We start from the raw sequence: 17,871 nt of genomic DNA on the forward strand, positions 1-17,871 counted from the left end.
ATTTCATTGTATCTATGTACCACATCCTCTTTATCCATTCCTCTGTTGATGGGCACCTAGGTTGCTTCCCTATCTTGACAACTGTGAATAAAGCTGCTATGAACCTAGGGAAAACATATATCTTTTTGAATTAATGTTTTAGTTTTCTTCAGATAAATATCCCAGAAATGGAATTGCAGGATCACATGGTGGTTTTGTTTTTAATGTTTTGAGGAACCACCATACTGATCTCCATGGTGGTGGCACCTACTTACATTCACATCAACAGTACATGAGCATTCCCTTTGCTCCACATCCTTGCCAACATTTGTTATTTGTTGTTGTTTTCATGATGGCTCTTCTGACAGGTGTGAGATGGTATCTCATTGTGGTTTTGATTTCCATTCCCCTGATGATAACTGATGTTGAGCATCTTTTCATGTTGGCATTGCATGTCTTCTTTGGAAGAATGCCTACTCACATTTTAAAAATTGGGTTGTTTGGATTTTTCGCTATTGGGGAGTTGAATGAGTTCTTTATACATTTTGGGTATTTACCCCTTATCAAACATATCATTTCAAATATTTTCTCCCATTCAGTAGGTTGCCTTATTGTTTGGTCGATGGTTTCCTTTGTTGTATAAAAGCTTCTGAATTTAATTTAGTCTCATTTGTTTATTTTTGCTTTTGTTTCCTTTGCTTGAGGAGACAGATCTGAAAAAAAATACTGTTAAGACCAATGTCAATGTTTCCTTCTAGGAGTTTTGTGGTTTGGGGTCTTATAGTTAGGTCTTTAAACTTTATTTGGAGTTTATTTTTTGGTTCTGATGTTAGAGAATGTTCTAATTTCATTCTTTTACATGTACCTGCCCAGTTTTCCCAGGTACTCTTATTGAAGAGACTGTCCTTTCCCACTGTATATTCTTTCTCCTTTGTCATGGATTAATCAACCATAGGTGTGTAGGTTTACTTCTGGGCTCTTTGTTCTGTTTGTCTGTGTTAGTACCAGTACAATGCTGTTTTGATTACTGCAGCTTTGTAGTATAGTCTGAAGTGAGGGTGTACAATACTTCCTGCTTTTTTCTTCTTTCTCAAGATTTCTTTGGCCATTCAGGATCTTTCACAGTTCCATATGAAGTTTAAGATTATTTGCTCTAGTTCTGTGAAAAATGTCATGAGTATTTTGATGGTGATTGCATTGAATCTGTAGATTGCTTTGGGAAGTATGAACTTAACAATATTATGGATTTAGCAATATTCCTTTGATCCATGAGCACATAATATATCTCTCCACTTATTTGTGTTATCTTCCATTTCTTTCATCAACATCTTAAGTTTTCAAGTACAGGTCTTTCATCTTCTTTGTTAAATTTATTTGTAGTTATTTTATTCTTTTTGACACTATTGTAAATGGGATTGTTTGATGGATTTCTCTTTCTGGTAATGCATTATTACTGTATACAAATGCAACATATTTCTGTACATTAATTGTATATCCTGCAACTTCACTGAATTCATATATTAGTTCTAATAGTTTTTGTTGGAGTCCTTGGGCTTGTCTACATAAAGTATCATGTCATCTGCAAATAGTGACAGGTTTACTACTTCCATTCCAGTGTGGATTGCTTTTATTTCTTTTTCTTTTGTAACTGTGGTGGCTAGGTCTTCCAATACTACATTGAATTAAAATGATGAGAGTGGGCATCCTTGACTTGTTCCTGATCTCAGAGAAAAGACTTTCATCTATTCTCCATTGAATATTATGCTGGCCATGGGTTTTCCATAATGGACTTTATTATGCTGAGATATGTTCCCTCTGTAGCCATTTTGTTGAGTTTTATCATTAAAGGACATTGAATTTTGTCAAATACTTGTTCTACATCTGATGAGGCAATCAAGTAAAATTTTTTTTTTGTCTTTTTTGTCTTTTTTAGGGCTACACCCATGGAGGTTCCCAGGCTAGGGGTCTAATCAGAGCTGTAGCTGCTGGCCTACACCACAGCCACAGCAATGCGGGATCCAAGCTGTGTCTGCAACCTACACCACAGCTCATGGCAATGCCAGATCCTTGACCCACTGAGCAAGGCCAGGGATCGAACCTGCAAGCTCATGGTTCCTAGTCACATTCACTTCTACTGCTCCATGATGGGAACTCCCAATCATGTAATTTTTATACTTTGTTTTGTTAAGGTGGTCTATCACACTGATTGGTATTGAACAATCCTTTCATCTCTGGTATAAATCTCACTTGATCTTAGTGTATGATCCTTTTTATATATTGTTAGATTTGGTCTGCTGATATTTTGTTAAGGATTTTTGCATCTAGGTTCATCAGAGGTATTGGCATGTAATTTTCTATGTTTAGTGTCTTTTTATGGTTTTGATACCAGAGTAATACTGGCTTTGTAGAATGAGTTTGGAAGTTTTCCCTCCTCTTCAATTTTTTGGAATAGTTTGAGAAGGATAGATGTTAGCTCTTCTTTAAATGGTTGGTAGAATTCAGCTGTGAAGCCATCTGGTCCCGATTTTTGTTCACTGGGAATTTTTTGTTTAGTGATTCAATTTCATTACCAGTGATCAGTTTGATTAGATTATATATTTCTTCCTTATTCAGTCTTGGAAGATTGTATGTTTTTCAGAACTTATCCATCTTTTCTATGTTGTCCAATTTGTTGTCATATAAGTGTTCATAGTATTCTCTTACAACTGTATTTCTGTGATATGAGTTGTAACCTCTCTTTCATTTCTAATTTTATTTCTTTGGGCCCTCCCCCACTTTTTTTTTTAATGGATGCACCCATGCACCCATGGAAGTTCCTAAACCAGGAATTGAATCCAAGCTGCAGCTGTGACCTATGCCAAAGGTGCAGCAACACTGGATGCTTTAACCCACTGCCACTCTGCCAGGCCAGAGTCGAACGCACCTGCACAGTGACCTGAGATACTACAGTCAGATTTTTAAACGACTGTCTCACAGCATTAACTCCCTGCTCTTTTTTTTCCTCTTGTCTAGCCAAATGTTTATCAATTTTGTTTGTCTTTTTTAAAAACTGAGTTAGTTTCACTGATCTTTTCTATTGCTCTGATTTTATGTCTCCATTTTACTTGTTTATTTTTGTTCCAATTTTTATTACTTCCTTCCTTCTACTAACTTTGACCTTTGTTTGCTCTTTTCTTTCTAATTCCTTTTGATGTCAAGTTAGGCGTTTATTTGAGATTTTTCTTGTTTCTTGAGGAGGTCTGTATTGCTATGAAAGTCCCTCTTAGAACTGCTTTTGCTGCCTTCCCTAGATTTTGGAAAACTGTGTTTCTATTTACTTAATCTCCAGCTATTTTTAAATTTCCTTTTTGAAGATGTGGTGCATGTATACAATAGAATATTACTCAGCCATAAAAAGAATGAAATAATGGCATTCACAGCAACATGGATGAACTTAGAAATTATCATACTAAGTGAAGTAAGTCAGAGAAAGACAAATATCATAAGATATCTCTCATCTGTGGAATCTTAACAAATGATGAAATTAACTTATTTATAAAACGGAAACAGACAGACATAGAAAATAAACTTATGGTTACCAAAAGGGAGTGGGTTGAGGGAAGGATAAATTAGGAACCTGGTATTATCAGATACAAATTACTCTATATAAAATATAGATAAACAGCAAGATCCTACTCTATAGCACACACACACATACAAATGTATTCAACACCTTATAATAAACTATAATGGAAAAGAAGCTGAAAAAGAATAGATGTAAATGTATGCATAACTGAATCCTTTGCCGTACACCAGAAACTAACACAAAGTTGTAAATCAACTATACTTCAATCACAAAAAATAAATTAAATAAAATATTCACGTCAACACTACCCCTACAAATAAGGCTAGTTAGGCTTTACTGAGTTCTTACTAAGTGCCGTGTAAATATATCAAGCACTTCAAATGTATTATCTCTTTTAAGCTTCACAACAAACTGTGAGATAGGTACCATCATCTCCATTTTACGGATGATGAAAATAAGGCTGGCAGAGGTTAAATAACTTTCTTTAAGTCACGCAAGTAAAAATGTCCACAGCCTGGACCCACATCCAAATCTGTCCAATTCCACAGTCTGAACTATTCTTCTTGTACAGTAACTGATGCTTGTCATGATGGCCTAGAGTCATCTGTACATGTTAATCTCCTGTGTTTTTATTTCAAAAATCATGGAAACATATACTATCTCTGAAATAGTTTCATTCAAATAAAAGTTGATTTTCCAGAGTAACCCATTTTTCAAGAATTCTGGATAGCGGAAGCTTTAGCTGTGCTTTGCAGCTTCTTACTAAATTTCAGTAATTAGAGCTCTACAAAGTGGCTGAGATTGAGTGGCAAATAAAATTTTTATGCAATGCTATAAAATATATTGGTTGTAAATTCTGAGTACTACATAAATTCTATCTATTGCATTTCCTTGCAAACTTCAACTTTAAAAAGGCTTTTAAATGTTTTTGGCAGAATTTTTTTTCTAAATAATACTTGAATATGGACTTTTTCTTGGCAATCCATGAGATTTCCTGGAAGTTCTTGCCGAGTATACACTTACTATGTAAACATAAAACTTGATTCCCCAGTAAAAGCATCAACCGTTTGCAAATGCCAATAGACTTTACCAGCAATCTGCAGCCTGTGAATAAGACCATCTTCTTTTCTCCATGTTTTTACTCACGCTTGGAGTGTGGGCCACAGAACTCTTGGAAAGGCTATTCTCAAATTCATTCTTGCTTTAAGACCTCCCAACCTTTTGACTAAACATTCCTTCATTTTCCTGGAGTAAAGAATCTGAGTTAAAAACCCTAGTCAGCTTACGTGATCACATTTCCTCCAATATGTCAATGTAGCCATAACTGCTTTGAACATCTAACCTCTCCTGAACCCCCAGCACTTTCGTACAACTACACATAGCAGTATATACCGTTTCTTTTCATTTATCAAAAGAAAGAATCCTTAGGGAATAAAGATTTGACAGCTCCTGTTACAAGATAATTGTAATGCTTAAAAAAAGAGAGAAAGAGAGATGAGACAGATGGTATATACCGGAGACCTGTGGAAGTTTGCTCGAAAAAGAGCCTCAGAAATTCAATGGAAACTGAAAAGAAATTATGCAAACCATCATTTTTGTGTAAAAGCCTCAAGGAACACAAGGAAATTATCTTAATCTTTAGTTTTCCGCAATCTTATCAAAGAGCAAGAATGTCAGCAGGGTTGATCCCATCTTGGTTTTCTATTTTTTTTTTTTTTTAAAAAAGCTCTGTAGCCCTTCTTTTGCCTCACAAGGAAAAGAGATTATATTGAGAGAGATGATGAAGAACATCTATTTTGCCAGGCTTAGGTCCAATTCATTAACATCAACCATAAATATGCTTTTGGATGAGTTAATCAGTTTTTAAAATATATATTATGTAATTTACATAGGGAGTGCTTTATGATAAATTTACTAGATATTTCATCAGATTAATTCACATGGCATTAAAGGACAATGGACATTTAATTTTTAAAATTGCGTATTGCTTAACTTTTTTCACTTTGCCCCTTTAAACTTTATAGGCTTGCCTGATTCACATGTTAACCAAAATTTAAAAAGAAAACATGTGTAAGGAGCTATGAGGACAGAAACTCTAAGGAACAATGTGAATGCTGGGGTGGCCATGCTGGCAGTATAGGTTGAGGGGACTGAGGAACAGAAAATTAGTGAGAAAACTGACTTCAGTGAAAGGAGGAAATCCGCTCACTGACTTCAGGCAGGTTTTCGTAAGAACAGGTTTGAAGTGTAGCACCACTGGTGCCTGGTGTCATGATAGCTGAGCTTTTAAGAAAAAAATAAATGCATTTATTTAGGAGCAGGAAAGAGGCTGTAGACAAAAGAAAATGTTATGATAGGATCATTTCCACTCACTCTCAGATCATAGAATATATGTTTCAGAGTGTACATGTAAGTTAGGCAAGGTAAAAGGGCCGCAGCTTTCACCCAATATTATAATGAAAGCAGAAACCTGGGTTGCACCTTATGAGTCTCCCGTGAATTCATGTGTGTGTGTGTGTGTGAGAACTGGCCTATTTAAATGCCATTAGAAAAGCCCCCCTTGCAGTTCCCATCGTGGCTCAGTGGGAATGAATCTATCATCCATGAGGATGAAAGTTTGATCCCTGGCCTTGTTCAGTAGGTTGAGGATCCAGTGTTGTCATCAGCTGTGGTGTAGGTTGCAGATGTGACTTGGATCCCGTGTTGCTGTGGCTGTGGTGTAGGCTGGCGGCTCCAGCTGGGATTTGACCCCTAGTCTGGGAACCTTCATATGCCGAGGGTGTGCCCCCCCAAAAAAAAGGACAAAAAAAAAAACCCACCTTTTTTTAATTAAAAAAAGAAAAGCCAACGTTTATATTTAATTTGAACAGAGAAAAAGAAGTGTGAAAATTCATAAGCAATCTTTACTATATAGCGATGGGCTACCAAGAAAGGTGATAGGATTTCATTTCCCGAAGATGGTTAAAGTGATGGATACCCTCTAATGATCTGGGTTGGGCAAAGACTGCTTTAGAAGCAAAAAGACAACTTCGAGTTTTAACTTTTAAAATGATAATGTGATAATGCAGTTTGACAAGAGAAAGTATTTTTCATAGGAAGGAAGACATCCTATTATATTTTCTTCCTATAGGTTAAATGTACCTTTGAACTTGAGTGAGAAAACACTAGGGCAGCCAGTGTTCAGGAAGGCTCTCATTGGGATTTCACAGTATCGGCAACAGGACTTGATGTGAGTGACCCTGGTCCACATTTGGGGTCCTGGGGTAACTTGGGTTTCTGGAAAAGCCAATATTTTGGCTCCCTTTTTTTTTTGTCTTTTTTGTTGTTGTTGTTGTTGTTGCTATTTCTTGGGCCGCTCCCGCGGCATATGGAGGTTCCCAGGCTAGGGGTTGAATCGGAGCTGTAGCCACCGGCCTACGCCAGAGCCACAGCAACGCGGGATCCGAGCCGCGTCTGCAACCTACACCACAGCTCACGGCAACGCCGGAACGTTAACCCACTGAGCAAGGGCAGGGACCGAACCCGAAACCTCATGGTTCCTAGTCGGATTCGTTAACCACTGCGCTACGACGGGAACTCCTTGGCTCCCTTTTAAACTGATTTTTTTTTTTTTTTGTCTTTTTAGGGCCACATCCATGGCATATGGAGGTTCCCAGGCCAGGGGTCGAACCAGAGCTGTAGCTGCTGGCCTATTCCACAGCCACAGCAATGTCAGATCTAAGCCACTTCTGCAACCTACACCACAGGTCACAGCAATACCGGATCCTTAACCCACTGAGCAAGGCCAGGGATCAAACCCACAACCTCATGGTTACTTGTTGGGTTTGTTAAACCACTGAGCCACAATGGGAACTCCTAAATTGATATTCTTTATAAATCTGTGCAGCATCTATCAAGAGGAGAGGCTGAGCCCTGGATGGCAGAGTGGGCTGGAAGGGGGACAGGCTGGGGTAAACGCAGGTTGCAGTGTGCAGTCTCTCCTGTTGCCCCAGCAGACCTGCTATGGCTCCAACTCCATTATCTTGCCTTGGTTTTAGTAACAAAGCCTAGATGGCCCTGGATAGACTAGCTTTCCTTGTCGGTGCCTGGGGGACCAGGTTAGCCTTTCTCAAATTACGGTGCAGGCATCACTACATTAGGATCTCTGGATCCTTGACCCCATACTAGACTTACTGAGGGGGTATCTCTGGGGGTGAGGCAGGGTGTCTGCATTTATAGTGAGCTTGGCAGGTGATTCTGACTACACTAAGCCTCAAGACCCATTCCCCAAAAACTGGGTTAGACTTAGAGGCATCTGTAGAACCCCAGCTCCCCCAGGTATTCTACCATCGAGCAGCTCCTCCAATGTTCAGACCTCTTTCAGGGATGCTGGAGGAAGATGCCGTTCAGTTACACCCACTCCTCAGCCTCTCTCCCCAGCATCCGTTCTGATGGAACCAAAGTCCCTGGGGAGTGCCTATTAATACTCCATCTGCTCAGATTTCTTGCCAGACAGTGGAGTTTGCACCACCTTCCCACTACTGAGCCCAGAATAGTTCCTCTGGGCTTGCCTTCCTTGAGCTGCTAAGAGCCCTGCTTCCTGACAACTATGGTGCCTCAGGACCCCTTGCCTTTTTACTTGGGAATTCCATTGCCCTTATATGTCCTTTATGCAATTAGGATGGAGATAAAAATTTACTGCTTAGCAATAATCCAATCCACTCCATAATTATATGCAAACAGATGCACAGAAGAGGAGGCAGAGAACAAAATTTTGAGTCCCCACAATGTGCCAGAAAGGTGCTGTGCTAGATTTTTCAACAAGTTTTGTCCTCAATTTTTTTTTTAATACAAAGCTTTCAAAGGGTGACATCCTATCTGTTTGTATAGATATGGAAGTTGGAACTCAAGAAAATGAGAGAAATTTGCAAAATTGTTCAGTTAACAGGTAGTGGACTCAGGTTTGAATCTAGGTTCTAATAAAAATAATAATATTAGCTGTCATTTATTAAGCACTTACCATGTGTTGGTCATCTTTCTAAGCACAGCATTTTTATTAACTTACATAAAACCACCACAAAAACCTTGATGTAGGGATTCAAGGGGACTCAGGCACTGAAGACTAGAAATTGGCACAGGGAAGGCTGATTAGTAGATGGTAGATCCTGACTGCAGCATCTCTCCAGAATCCAGTACCTGGACAGACTGAGCATGGAAGGTAGTTATCGACCAGGTAGGAGGTCAAGAGGCCTGCAATAAGGAGCAGGGAGAGGTTGGAGAAGCCTTCCGATAATCTCTGTGGATGGGAGGTGGAGGAGGGGGCCGGGGGAGTGGAGACATGCTGCATTTCCTTGTCTGCTCTGGAGCTAAGTCCACAGTGACACCCTTAGCTGAGCCACGGAATGAAGATAAACCGGCATTGCGTTTCCCTGCTGGGTTATGTAGCTGGCCTTTGGCTGTTCCTCCAGCGCCCTGGTGATCCGTAAGAGGAAGAATAACCCATTCTTATTTTCTACATAAAAACTTTTTGAAGGGTCAATTATAAGAAGCAGCCTATTAATGGAATTTGGAACACTGTCTGCTCCTGTCTGGTTTACTGTTCATAGGACAGTGGAGTAGTAAGTGCATTTGCAGGGTGGCAGTAAAAACAAGCTCTGCTGGTTGGTTGTCACTCTGGGTTGGTTGTCAAGGATATTTGGTGAAGAAGACAGCTGGATCTGTACCCTTGGGGAGCTTGTAACATGCAGGTGAGGGAGGAAGATAAGTAAGACATCAGAAATCAGCCTGTGCAAAGCACCCCACCCCTGACAAAGGGAGTGACAAAGGAAGCATGATGTGGTGCCCTGTCCAGGTGACACAGGGGCTCCTAAGACGTGGTTTTGATTTTTACTCCAAGTGTCATGGGAAGAAATTGATGAGTTTTAAGCAAGACAGTAACATGATGTTGTGCATTTTTTGCAGCTGGCTCCACGTGTTCAGATTGTGAAGACAGGGCTGGAGGCAGAGAGGCTGGTGAGGAGGGCCAGGGGCCAAGGTGGATGATGGCTGAGATAAGGAGCCAGGAAGGGGAGGGGAAGTGGGTGGAAACTGAAATATATTTGGGTGGAGCTGGCTATTTGATGAGAGTGGTAGAGAAGGAAAGGGAGAAATCATGATAGGCCCTAGGTTCCTAGTTTAGACACTGGATAAATCATGCTGCTTTTTGTCAATACGGTAGCCACTGGGAGAAGAATTAGGGTTTTTTTTTTTCTGATAAATATTTATTATGAATCCAATGAAATTACATTTAACCAATATATCTTACAAGCTTTTTGTTTAACCACAAAACTTAAAATCAAATGTGAAATTTCTGGGAATTTATAAAACCATTTTTTTTGAAAAAGTTATGTTGGTTTTTTCAATTTGTTATTGAGCATCAATAAATATAGTTAAGAACTGTTCAAACAAGTGATAATAAACAGGTTGGGTACAGTTTCGTCTCACTTGGATAATGTCCAAAGCTTCTCTTTGGTTATTATTATTACTATTATTGCTATTATTATTTTGCTTTTTTAGGGCCACGCCTGTGACATATGGAAGTTCCCAGGCTAGGGATCGAATCAGAGCTACAGCCACTGGTCTACACTACAGCCACAGCAACGCAGGATCCCTAACCCACTGAGTGAGGCCAGGGATCGAACCTGCATCCCCATGGATCCTAGTTGAGTTTGTTAACCACTGAGACACAAAGGGAACTCCCAAGTTATTATACTCCTGTGGAATTACTGAAATGCAGATATTCTATAACTTTGACTTTCTGAGATAGTAACTATTGGTGCACAACACTTGGCTCCTTAAGGTATTTATGTTGGAAGAATTAGTTTCTGTCTTTTCAATGTTTCTTATCACATATCACTGAGTTTTGATTCATTTCTGGTCACAGCCTTATTTAAAAAATTGAGTCTTCAAATTTTTTTTCTTTCTTTTTTTTTTTTTTTTTGCTTTTTATGATCATACCTGCAGCGTAGGAAGTTCCCAGGCTAGTGGTCAAATGGGAGCTGCAACTGCTGGCCTACACCACCACTCATGGCAATGCTGGATCCTTAACCCATCCCCTGAACGAGGCCAGGGATTGAACCTGCATCCTCATGGATACCAGTCGGTTTCATAACCTGGATACCAGTTGGTTTCATAACCTGCTAAAGCCACAACAGGAACTCTGAGGCTCCGAATTCTGTATTGAAGTACAGTTGCTGCACAATATTATATGTTACAAGTATACAGCATAGTGCAAAAAAAAGGCTGTACTCCATTTATAGTTATTATAAAATAGTGGCTATATTCCCTTAGTATATCAAATATTCTTGCAGGTTTTTTCCTACCTAGTAGTTTGTACCTCTTACTCCCCTCTTCCTTCTTGCCCCTCCCCCCTTCCTGCTGCTAACCACTAATTTGTTCTCTATATCTGTGAGTCTATTTCTTTTTTTTTTTTTTGCTATTTCTTGGGCCGCTCCCGCGGCATATGGAGATTCCCAGGCTAGGGGTCCAATCAGAGCTGTAGCCACCAGCCTACGTCAGAGCCACAGCAACGCGGGATCCGAGCCGCATCTGCAACCTACACCACAGCTCACGGCAACGCTGGATCGTTAACCCACTGAGCAAGGGCAGGGACCGAACCCGCAACCTCATGGTTCCTAGTCGGATTCGTTAACCACTGCGCCACGACGGGAACTCCTTTTTTTTTTTTTGTCTATTTCTTTTTTGTGTTATCTTCACTAGTGTGTTGTATTTTTTAGATTCCCCATATAAGTGATATCATGCCATATTTGTCTTTTGCTGACTTATTCACTTAGCATAAAACCCTCCAAGTGCATCCATATTGCTACAAATGGCAAAATTTCATTATTTTTATGGCATTATTTTTATTCCATTTATATGTGATATATATAATGTTTATATTGATATATATTGATATATATATTATATATATATATAAAACATATGTCTATACACACACACACACACACACACACACACACATATATATATCACTTTATCCAATCTTCTGTCAATGGACACTTAGTGCTTCCATGTCTTGGCTATTGTAAATAGTGCTGCTATGAACACGGGGGTGCATGTATTTTTCCAAATTAGTGTTTTCTTTTTTTTTTTTTTCAGGTAAATCCCCAGGAGTAGGATTGCTGGGTCCCATGGTAGTTCAATTTTCAGTTTTTTGAGGAATCCCCATACTGTTCTCCACCGTGGCTGCACCATTTTACATTCCCACAGATAGCATAGGAGGGTTGGAGGAGGAATTAGTTTTGAAGGAAGGTGACAACCAGACACAATGTACACGTACATGTAAATGTAGTACCGAGCTTACCAAGAGGGTTCAGGACTGGGAATTGAAAAGTCTGACTTGTGTCATTACGTGATCATTATGAGCAGAAACTTCTCTACACCCTGTCTTTTCCCGTATGCAACATGGAGATGGTTACATCTGTCTTCACTGCTTCAGAGGGGTGCTGAGAAGATGAATGAGATGGCATTTAGGAAGCCCTTTGAAGGCTTGGGAGGAAAAGAACTGTACAAATCCGAGCTATCATTATCATGTACAGGCTGTGTTTATTTTTCATGTATCTGCTCACAATCACAGAGGCCATGCATATATCACAAGTACTTCCTTCATGTTCACTTCCCAGAAAAGGTAAGATGAACGTGCTTTTCCTTCCCCTGCTCTCCCCCCACCTATAGTATTCCCTTGACAGGATTTTGCAATTATTAGTGTTGTTGCAGACTTTTTAAAGACCCTGGGAGGAAAGGATTTTGCCCAGTATAACTCTTCCTGGGGAATTCTTGGCTGATAAGGATAATGACTATACTTTAAAAGGGATGGACAGGTTACAAAGAGCCAGTGCGCTGTGTCATAGAATCCTCAAAATAGTCTAAGAAAAGCACGAGTTTTCCCACCATTTGACAGAGGGAAGATAGCTCAAGAGGGCCAAGCAATTTGCCTAAAACTTCATTTTACAGCTGGAATAATTAAAGCTAATAGAAGAGCTTTGTTCTAAAAAACAAAGTTAATGAGCACCAGGGATTTAAAGAGTCGAGCCCAGGGAGCACTCGAGAGGTGTGTGAACTTTCATCCCTGAAACCCCAGACTGCCTCACTTTTTTTTTTTTTTCTTTTTTTCGGCCGTGCTTGCACCGTGGGCCAGGGATTGAATCCGAGCCACAGCAGTGACAATGCCCAATCCCCCACCCACTGCACAACCAGGGAACTCCCTCTGGTTCTGTGATGATGGGTCTGACTGCAGATGTTCTGGCCTGGAATTTTAAGAGCTGCACCATTCCACCCAGGACCTTGTGCACTGCTCTCCAAATACAATAGTGGCCTGGAGTTTCTTTCACGGCTCAGCGGTTAACAAACCTGAGTAGTATCTATGAGGACTCAGGTTCAATCCTTGCTTGGTGGGTTAAGGATCTGGCGTTGCCATGAGCTGTGGTGTAGGTTGCAGATGCGGCTCAGATCCTGCATGGCTGTGGCTGTGGCGTGGGCTGGCAGCTATAGCTCCTATTCAAGCCCTAGCCTGGGAACCTCCATATGCCACAGGCATGGCCCTAAAACGACAAACAACGCCCCCCCCCCCAAAAAAAAAAAAACCAGTGGCCAAATAACAAAGTAAAATGTCATTTTCCTTTGGTCTCCAGAGTCTTTACCTCACTGAGTGTCACTCTTCCCTGGGGAGGACACACACAGTGTGTTCAGGTTTGCCTGAGGTGACCTGAGAAAGAGGAGCTTGGGGTGGTGGGAAAAAAGCTGAACTTGGGATCCAGGTATACAATTGCATCTTGGTCCAGCCTGATTGATTTTGTGACCTGGGGATAAAGTGATCCTATTTGAGTTTTGGTGTTAATAACTGTAAATGACACATAATAATGTTTATCTGTTTACTGCCTGTAACCTTCTAATAAACCTCCCCTCCATCCACCTGCCGGGGGAAACTAGAGGTGTGTGGGCTAAGACATCACTTTCTAAGGGCCTTGTTTGTAGATTATGGGTTAAAAATGCTCTGTTCTGCTCATTTCTCCCCTTGTGTTTCTCAGCTCAAGTGTACATGTATTTGCTCACTTCTAATGGAGGGGACGTGGGATGTCCTTTCTGGCATTGAGTACTGGCTGTGAGCATATTCATCCAGGAGAGCAAAGCCTGGGAGGGACGCATATGGGGGTGCAGTGAGAGCTGGGCTACTGCACCTGGCTAGCAAGTGACTGCAGACAGTGAGGGAGCCATCACTGTACCTGTCACAGCCTTTCCTTTCTCAGGGGATTCTCATTTGTCTTGAATGCTTTGGCTGTGGGCCTGGCTGGAGACCCAGAGGATCACTGACTCCCTTCAAGGTGTCAGGTGCATTGGTGGCCTGGCAGCAGCTCCTTTAAAAGGGGTATCTGTCACCCTTTCTCCTTATTTTCTGCATACGTTAGAGGACGGGTATGTGGGATAACTTTTTGTTAAGCTGATGGTAAATGCAAATAAAATGACAATTTTGAGATCAATGACAAAATTTGAGCCCGTTTGCCCTCTAAACTGAGCCTGAGAAACGATCGCCCAAATCTGTGGACGTGTTTTTCCGAAGGACCTTTCGTTTACAGGTGTGTGCCCGGCTTTACAGGTGTGTGCCGCCCCCCACCCCCGCCACCGCCCTGCCCCGGAGGCCGCGGGGCCGGTTCGGGCCAGCCGGGCTGGGGAAGGGCCGCAGGGTGCCCGGAGCCAGGCTGACCCCCGGGTCCGGGGCGGGCCTCCCACCGACCCCGCCTTCCGGGTTCTGGGCCGACCCCCCGGACTCACGCTTTGGTCTGTGGCCGGGGTCGGGGCGGAGCCCGCTCCGCCTCTGCGGACCCCGCGCGGCCACCGCGTCCCCCCCTCGGCAGCTCTCGCAGCCTCGGCGGCGGCCGCCCCTCCCCTCCTCCTGGGACCTCTTCCCGGGCCGGCGAAGCCCAGACGCTGGAGGCGGGCGGGAGGCCTCCCCTGCTCCTCCTCCTCCCTCTCCGCCCTCCTCCCTCCGCCCCCTCTCATCCCCCTGCTCCTGCCCCTCCCATCCCCCTGCTCCGCCCCCTCCCCGTCCCTCCCCTCCTCCTCCCCCGGCCCGGCAGGCGGCGGCGGCGGGAGCGCGCGGTTGGCGAGCAGAGCCCCGAGCGGCCGCGGCGTCTGAGGCCGGCGAGCGGGAGAGCGCAGGGCGTGCGGACAAAGAGGGCGCCGCGCGGAGGTAGGACCCCGCCCCCGCCCCTCGGCCCCTAGCCCCGCGCCCCCGGCCCGGGCTGGAGCGGGGCGGCCCGCCCCGGGTCCCTGCGGCGGCGCGCGCCCCGGGTGCCCGGCGGGCGGACCTGGCGACGCTGGGCTGCGGGCTTTTCCAAGCCCCCGAAACTTCCCGCGGGCTTGGGCTCCTGTCCGGCCGGGCCCGGGGGCGGAGGCCAGGAGGCGGATGTCCCCACCCGGCCCGGCCCTGCCCTCCCCTCCCCTCCCTTCCGCTGGCCCCAGCGCGGGGTCTACGGGGGCGGCCCCTGCACCAGCCCCGGGGCGCGTCTACGCCGGTAGTTCCCGGCACCTGGCCCTGGGCTGTCTATGCGGGCGACCACTGCACCATCCCTGGGGCGCGTCTACACGGGTGGTTCCCAGCACCTGGCCCCGGGGTGTCTATCCAGGCGGACACAGCACCAGCCCTAGGGTGTTTATGCGGGTGGCCTCTGGCACCTGGCCCCGCGGTGTCTACGAGGCCCGCCTCCAGCACCTGGCCTCGGGCGCGTCTACGCCGGCCGCCCAGCACCTGGCCCGTCGTCCATAAGAAGCCCCCACCCCGGCCCGACGTCCACGCGGGTCCGCAGTACCTGCGGCGAGCATAGGGGCGGCCTGGCCCCCGCCCAACCGTCAGGAGTGGCTGTTCCTGCTGTCGGCCACCCGGTTCTCCTGGGCATGTCTACATATAACCGGGGGTGGAGAGAGCAGTGCAGGGTCTGGTTTAAAGGCTTTTTCCTGAATGGCCCCATTTTCTTATTATGCTCACGATTCCCAGTACAGCATTCCATTCTCAAATTCTTTGGGTGATAATTTTGCCAGGTTTTCTGAATGGGATTAGCACAGGCTGTTCAGAAATGGTTTCAGAGTTTGTCAACCGCTGCCCGTTTCAAGGCCAGACTCAAGTGCGTCCTTTAGAATTGTCAACCTTCATCTTGTTTTGGTTGGGCAAGATTTAACAGTCTTAGGACCAGTGAAGAAACATATGTATTTAATATTGGGATCACTTGCCAAAAGCGAATCACACCAGAGTGGTTTCTTAATCACTAAAGTGGCTTAGATATTGGGCACCTGGTTGGATTTGAAAGGAATTTCAGTTAAAGGCTCACTTTCTCATGCCATTGGAGGACTTTATACAGGCAGCAGATAGCATGTTGAGAACAGAGGAAATTGTTACTGCATTTCATAGATCCTGTTTGCTGTAGGGATGCTCAATGGGGCTTGATAGCCATTTCTGCACAGGAACCTAGATATCTTTACAGGTTAATTTTGAATTGCTTAGAAAGCCTATTCTGTGTTGAACTGCTCACTTTGGAGTACACTTTTGGTTGCTGGCTCTTCTGTGATGATCATAGGACTTTCTGTCTTCTCTTCTTGGGCTGTGACGACTCCAGAGCAGCGTCTGACATGGATGTTACATGAATCGCTCTCAGGGATGCACATGACTGTGCGCGCTGCTGGAGCCGTTTCCTCGTTGAATTAGGTGAAGATGGATGAGTCCGCTCTGCTGGATCTTCTGGAGTGTCCCGTGTGTCTGGAGCGGCTCGATGCTTCCGCCAAGGTCTTGCCCTGCCAGCACACGTTTTGCAAACGCTGTTTGCTGGGCATCGTGGGTTCCCGAAACGAGCTCCGATGCCCTGAGTGCAGGACCCTGGTTGGCTCAGGCGTGGAGCAGCTCCCCAGCAACATCCTGCTGGTCAGACTTCTGGACGGCATCAAGCAGAGGCCTTGGAAACCTGGCCCGGCCGGGGGCAGTGGCACCAGCTGCCCAAATGCAGCGAGGGCTCAGGGCAGCGCTGGGGCCAATTGCAGCTCGAAAGACATCCAGGGCTCCCAGGGGGCACAGCAGCCAAGGGCGCAAGCCTGGAGCCCCCCAGTGAGGGTGAGTAGACCGCGACCTGGTGTGGCGGTGGCGGTGCTGATGGTCATCCTTATTCTTTGTTCTTTAACTGCATGTTTTCTGAATCAGCTCATGGCTAAAGAAGCCACACTTACTGGAACAGGTAGGAAATAATGCCTCAGGAATTTTTTTTTTTTCGTTTTGGAATGAGCTTGGATATAAAATTGGATACATTTTCTTGTTTTTAAAATTCTATCGTGATGGTTGGTTTCTGTTACCTGTTAAGTTAAATTTTGGGAGACAATAGCAATTATTCAATGAAATCTAAAACACAGCAGTTTTTTATGCTGATTTTAAAATGAAGATTTGGTGTGGTTTTACCTTTTTGATGGAGTTGGGAGAGCCATGATTGTATGTGTGTGTGTATAGCTATGTATACATGTTATAAATATATGGGTGCATAAATCCTAAGGAGGAACTTGAGCTTTAATTTTTACGTTGCTTGGAGCCATTCTCTTGGTTTTATGAATGCACAGCACAGAATTTTCTGGTTGGAGGAATTCTTAACAAATCATGGCCACAGGTAGCAGAGTTTTGTTGCTGTAGCAACAAAATGTCATTGAGAGCTGAGCTAAGGCAGCAGAGAATCCAGCTTTTTATGTTGGGTTTATAGGGAGTGAAATGAATTGTTCTCATCAAAAAGCTTTTTTTTGGGTTTTGGGTTTTGGGTTTGGGCTGAAATCATTTTAAGTGAGGCTAATATCTGGACAGTTACCACAACTTCAGTTTCTGGAAGGTAAAGTATTTTGTGTCAGTCTCAATTATGCTGGGGGAATGGCACCCCACTTGTTTTTGTCAACAGAAAACATTGTTATGGACATTAGATAAAGCAGTTCCAGTTTTGTTGTAAGAAACTATTTTGACCATTGTCCAAACTTATAAAATCCATTTTTGAAGAACTCTGAGTGAGAAGATTTTTTTCAAATATTCATCGTAAACACCCCAAAATGACTTCTTTTCATGTAATGTAAGAATAACCCTTTGGGTTGGCATTAAATAGTGTAAATTCACAGGTGTGATATCACAGAGCATCTTTTACAAATGATGTTAAGTATTTGCATCACCAGATGTAAGGTATGTGAAGCCTTTTAATCACTGGAAACCAGTTTTATCCCCAGGCTCTCAGGTTTCTGAGTCATATTTCATTTTTTTAAAAGATAGTCAGAACTTTGGGTTC

The 17,871-nt window shown here is 43.7% G+C and overlaps 1 protein-coding gene across 2 annotated transcripts in view; it reads left to right on the forward strand.

Moving 5' to 3' along the window:
- Window positions 1-14,635: 14,635 nt before the first annotated feature.
- The window catches only part of SH3RF1 (SH3 domain containing ring finger 1), a 138,640-nt gene continuing 135,404 nt past the window's right edge, over window positions 14,636-17,871 (forward strand). For both annotated transcript variants that reach the window (XM_047759740.1, XM_047759741.1), the window contains exons 1-2: window positions 14,636-14,768; window positions 16,189-16,676. In XM_047759740.1, the coding sequence (XP_047615696.1) occupies window positions 16,284-16,676 (393 nt within the window). In that variant the 5' untranslated portion in view covers window positions 14,636-14,768; window positions 16,189-16,283. The remainder of the gene's footprint in view (window positions 14,769-16,188; window positions 16,677-17,871) is intronic.

This window comes from Phacochoerus africanus, chromosome 15, assembly GCF_016906955.1.
Source record: "Phacochoerus africanus isolate WHEZ1 chromosome 15, ROS_Pafr_v1, whole genome shotgun sequence".
Lineage (NCBI taxonomy): Eukaryota > Metazoa > Chordata > Mammalia > Artiodactyla > Suidae > Phacochoerus > Phacochoerus africanus.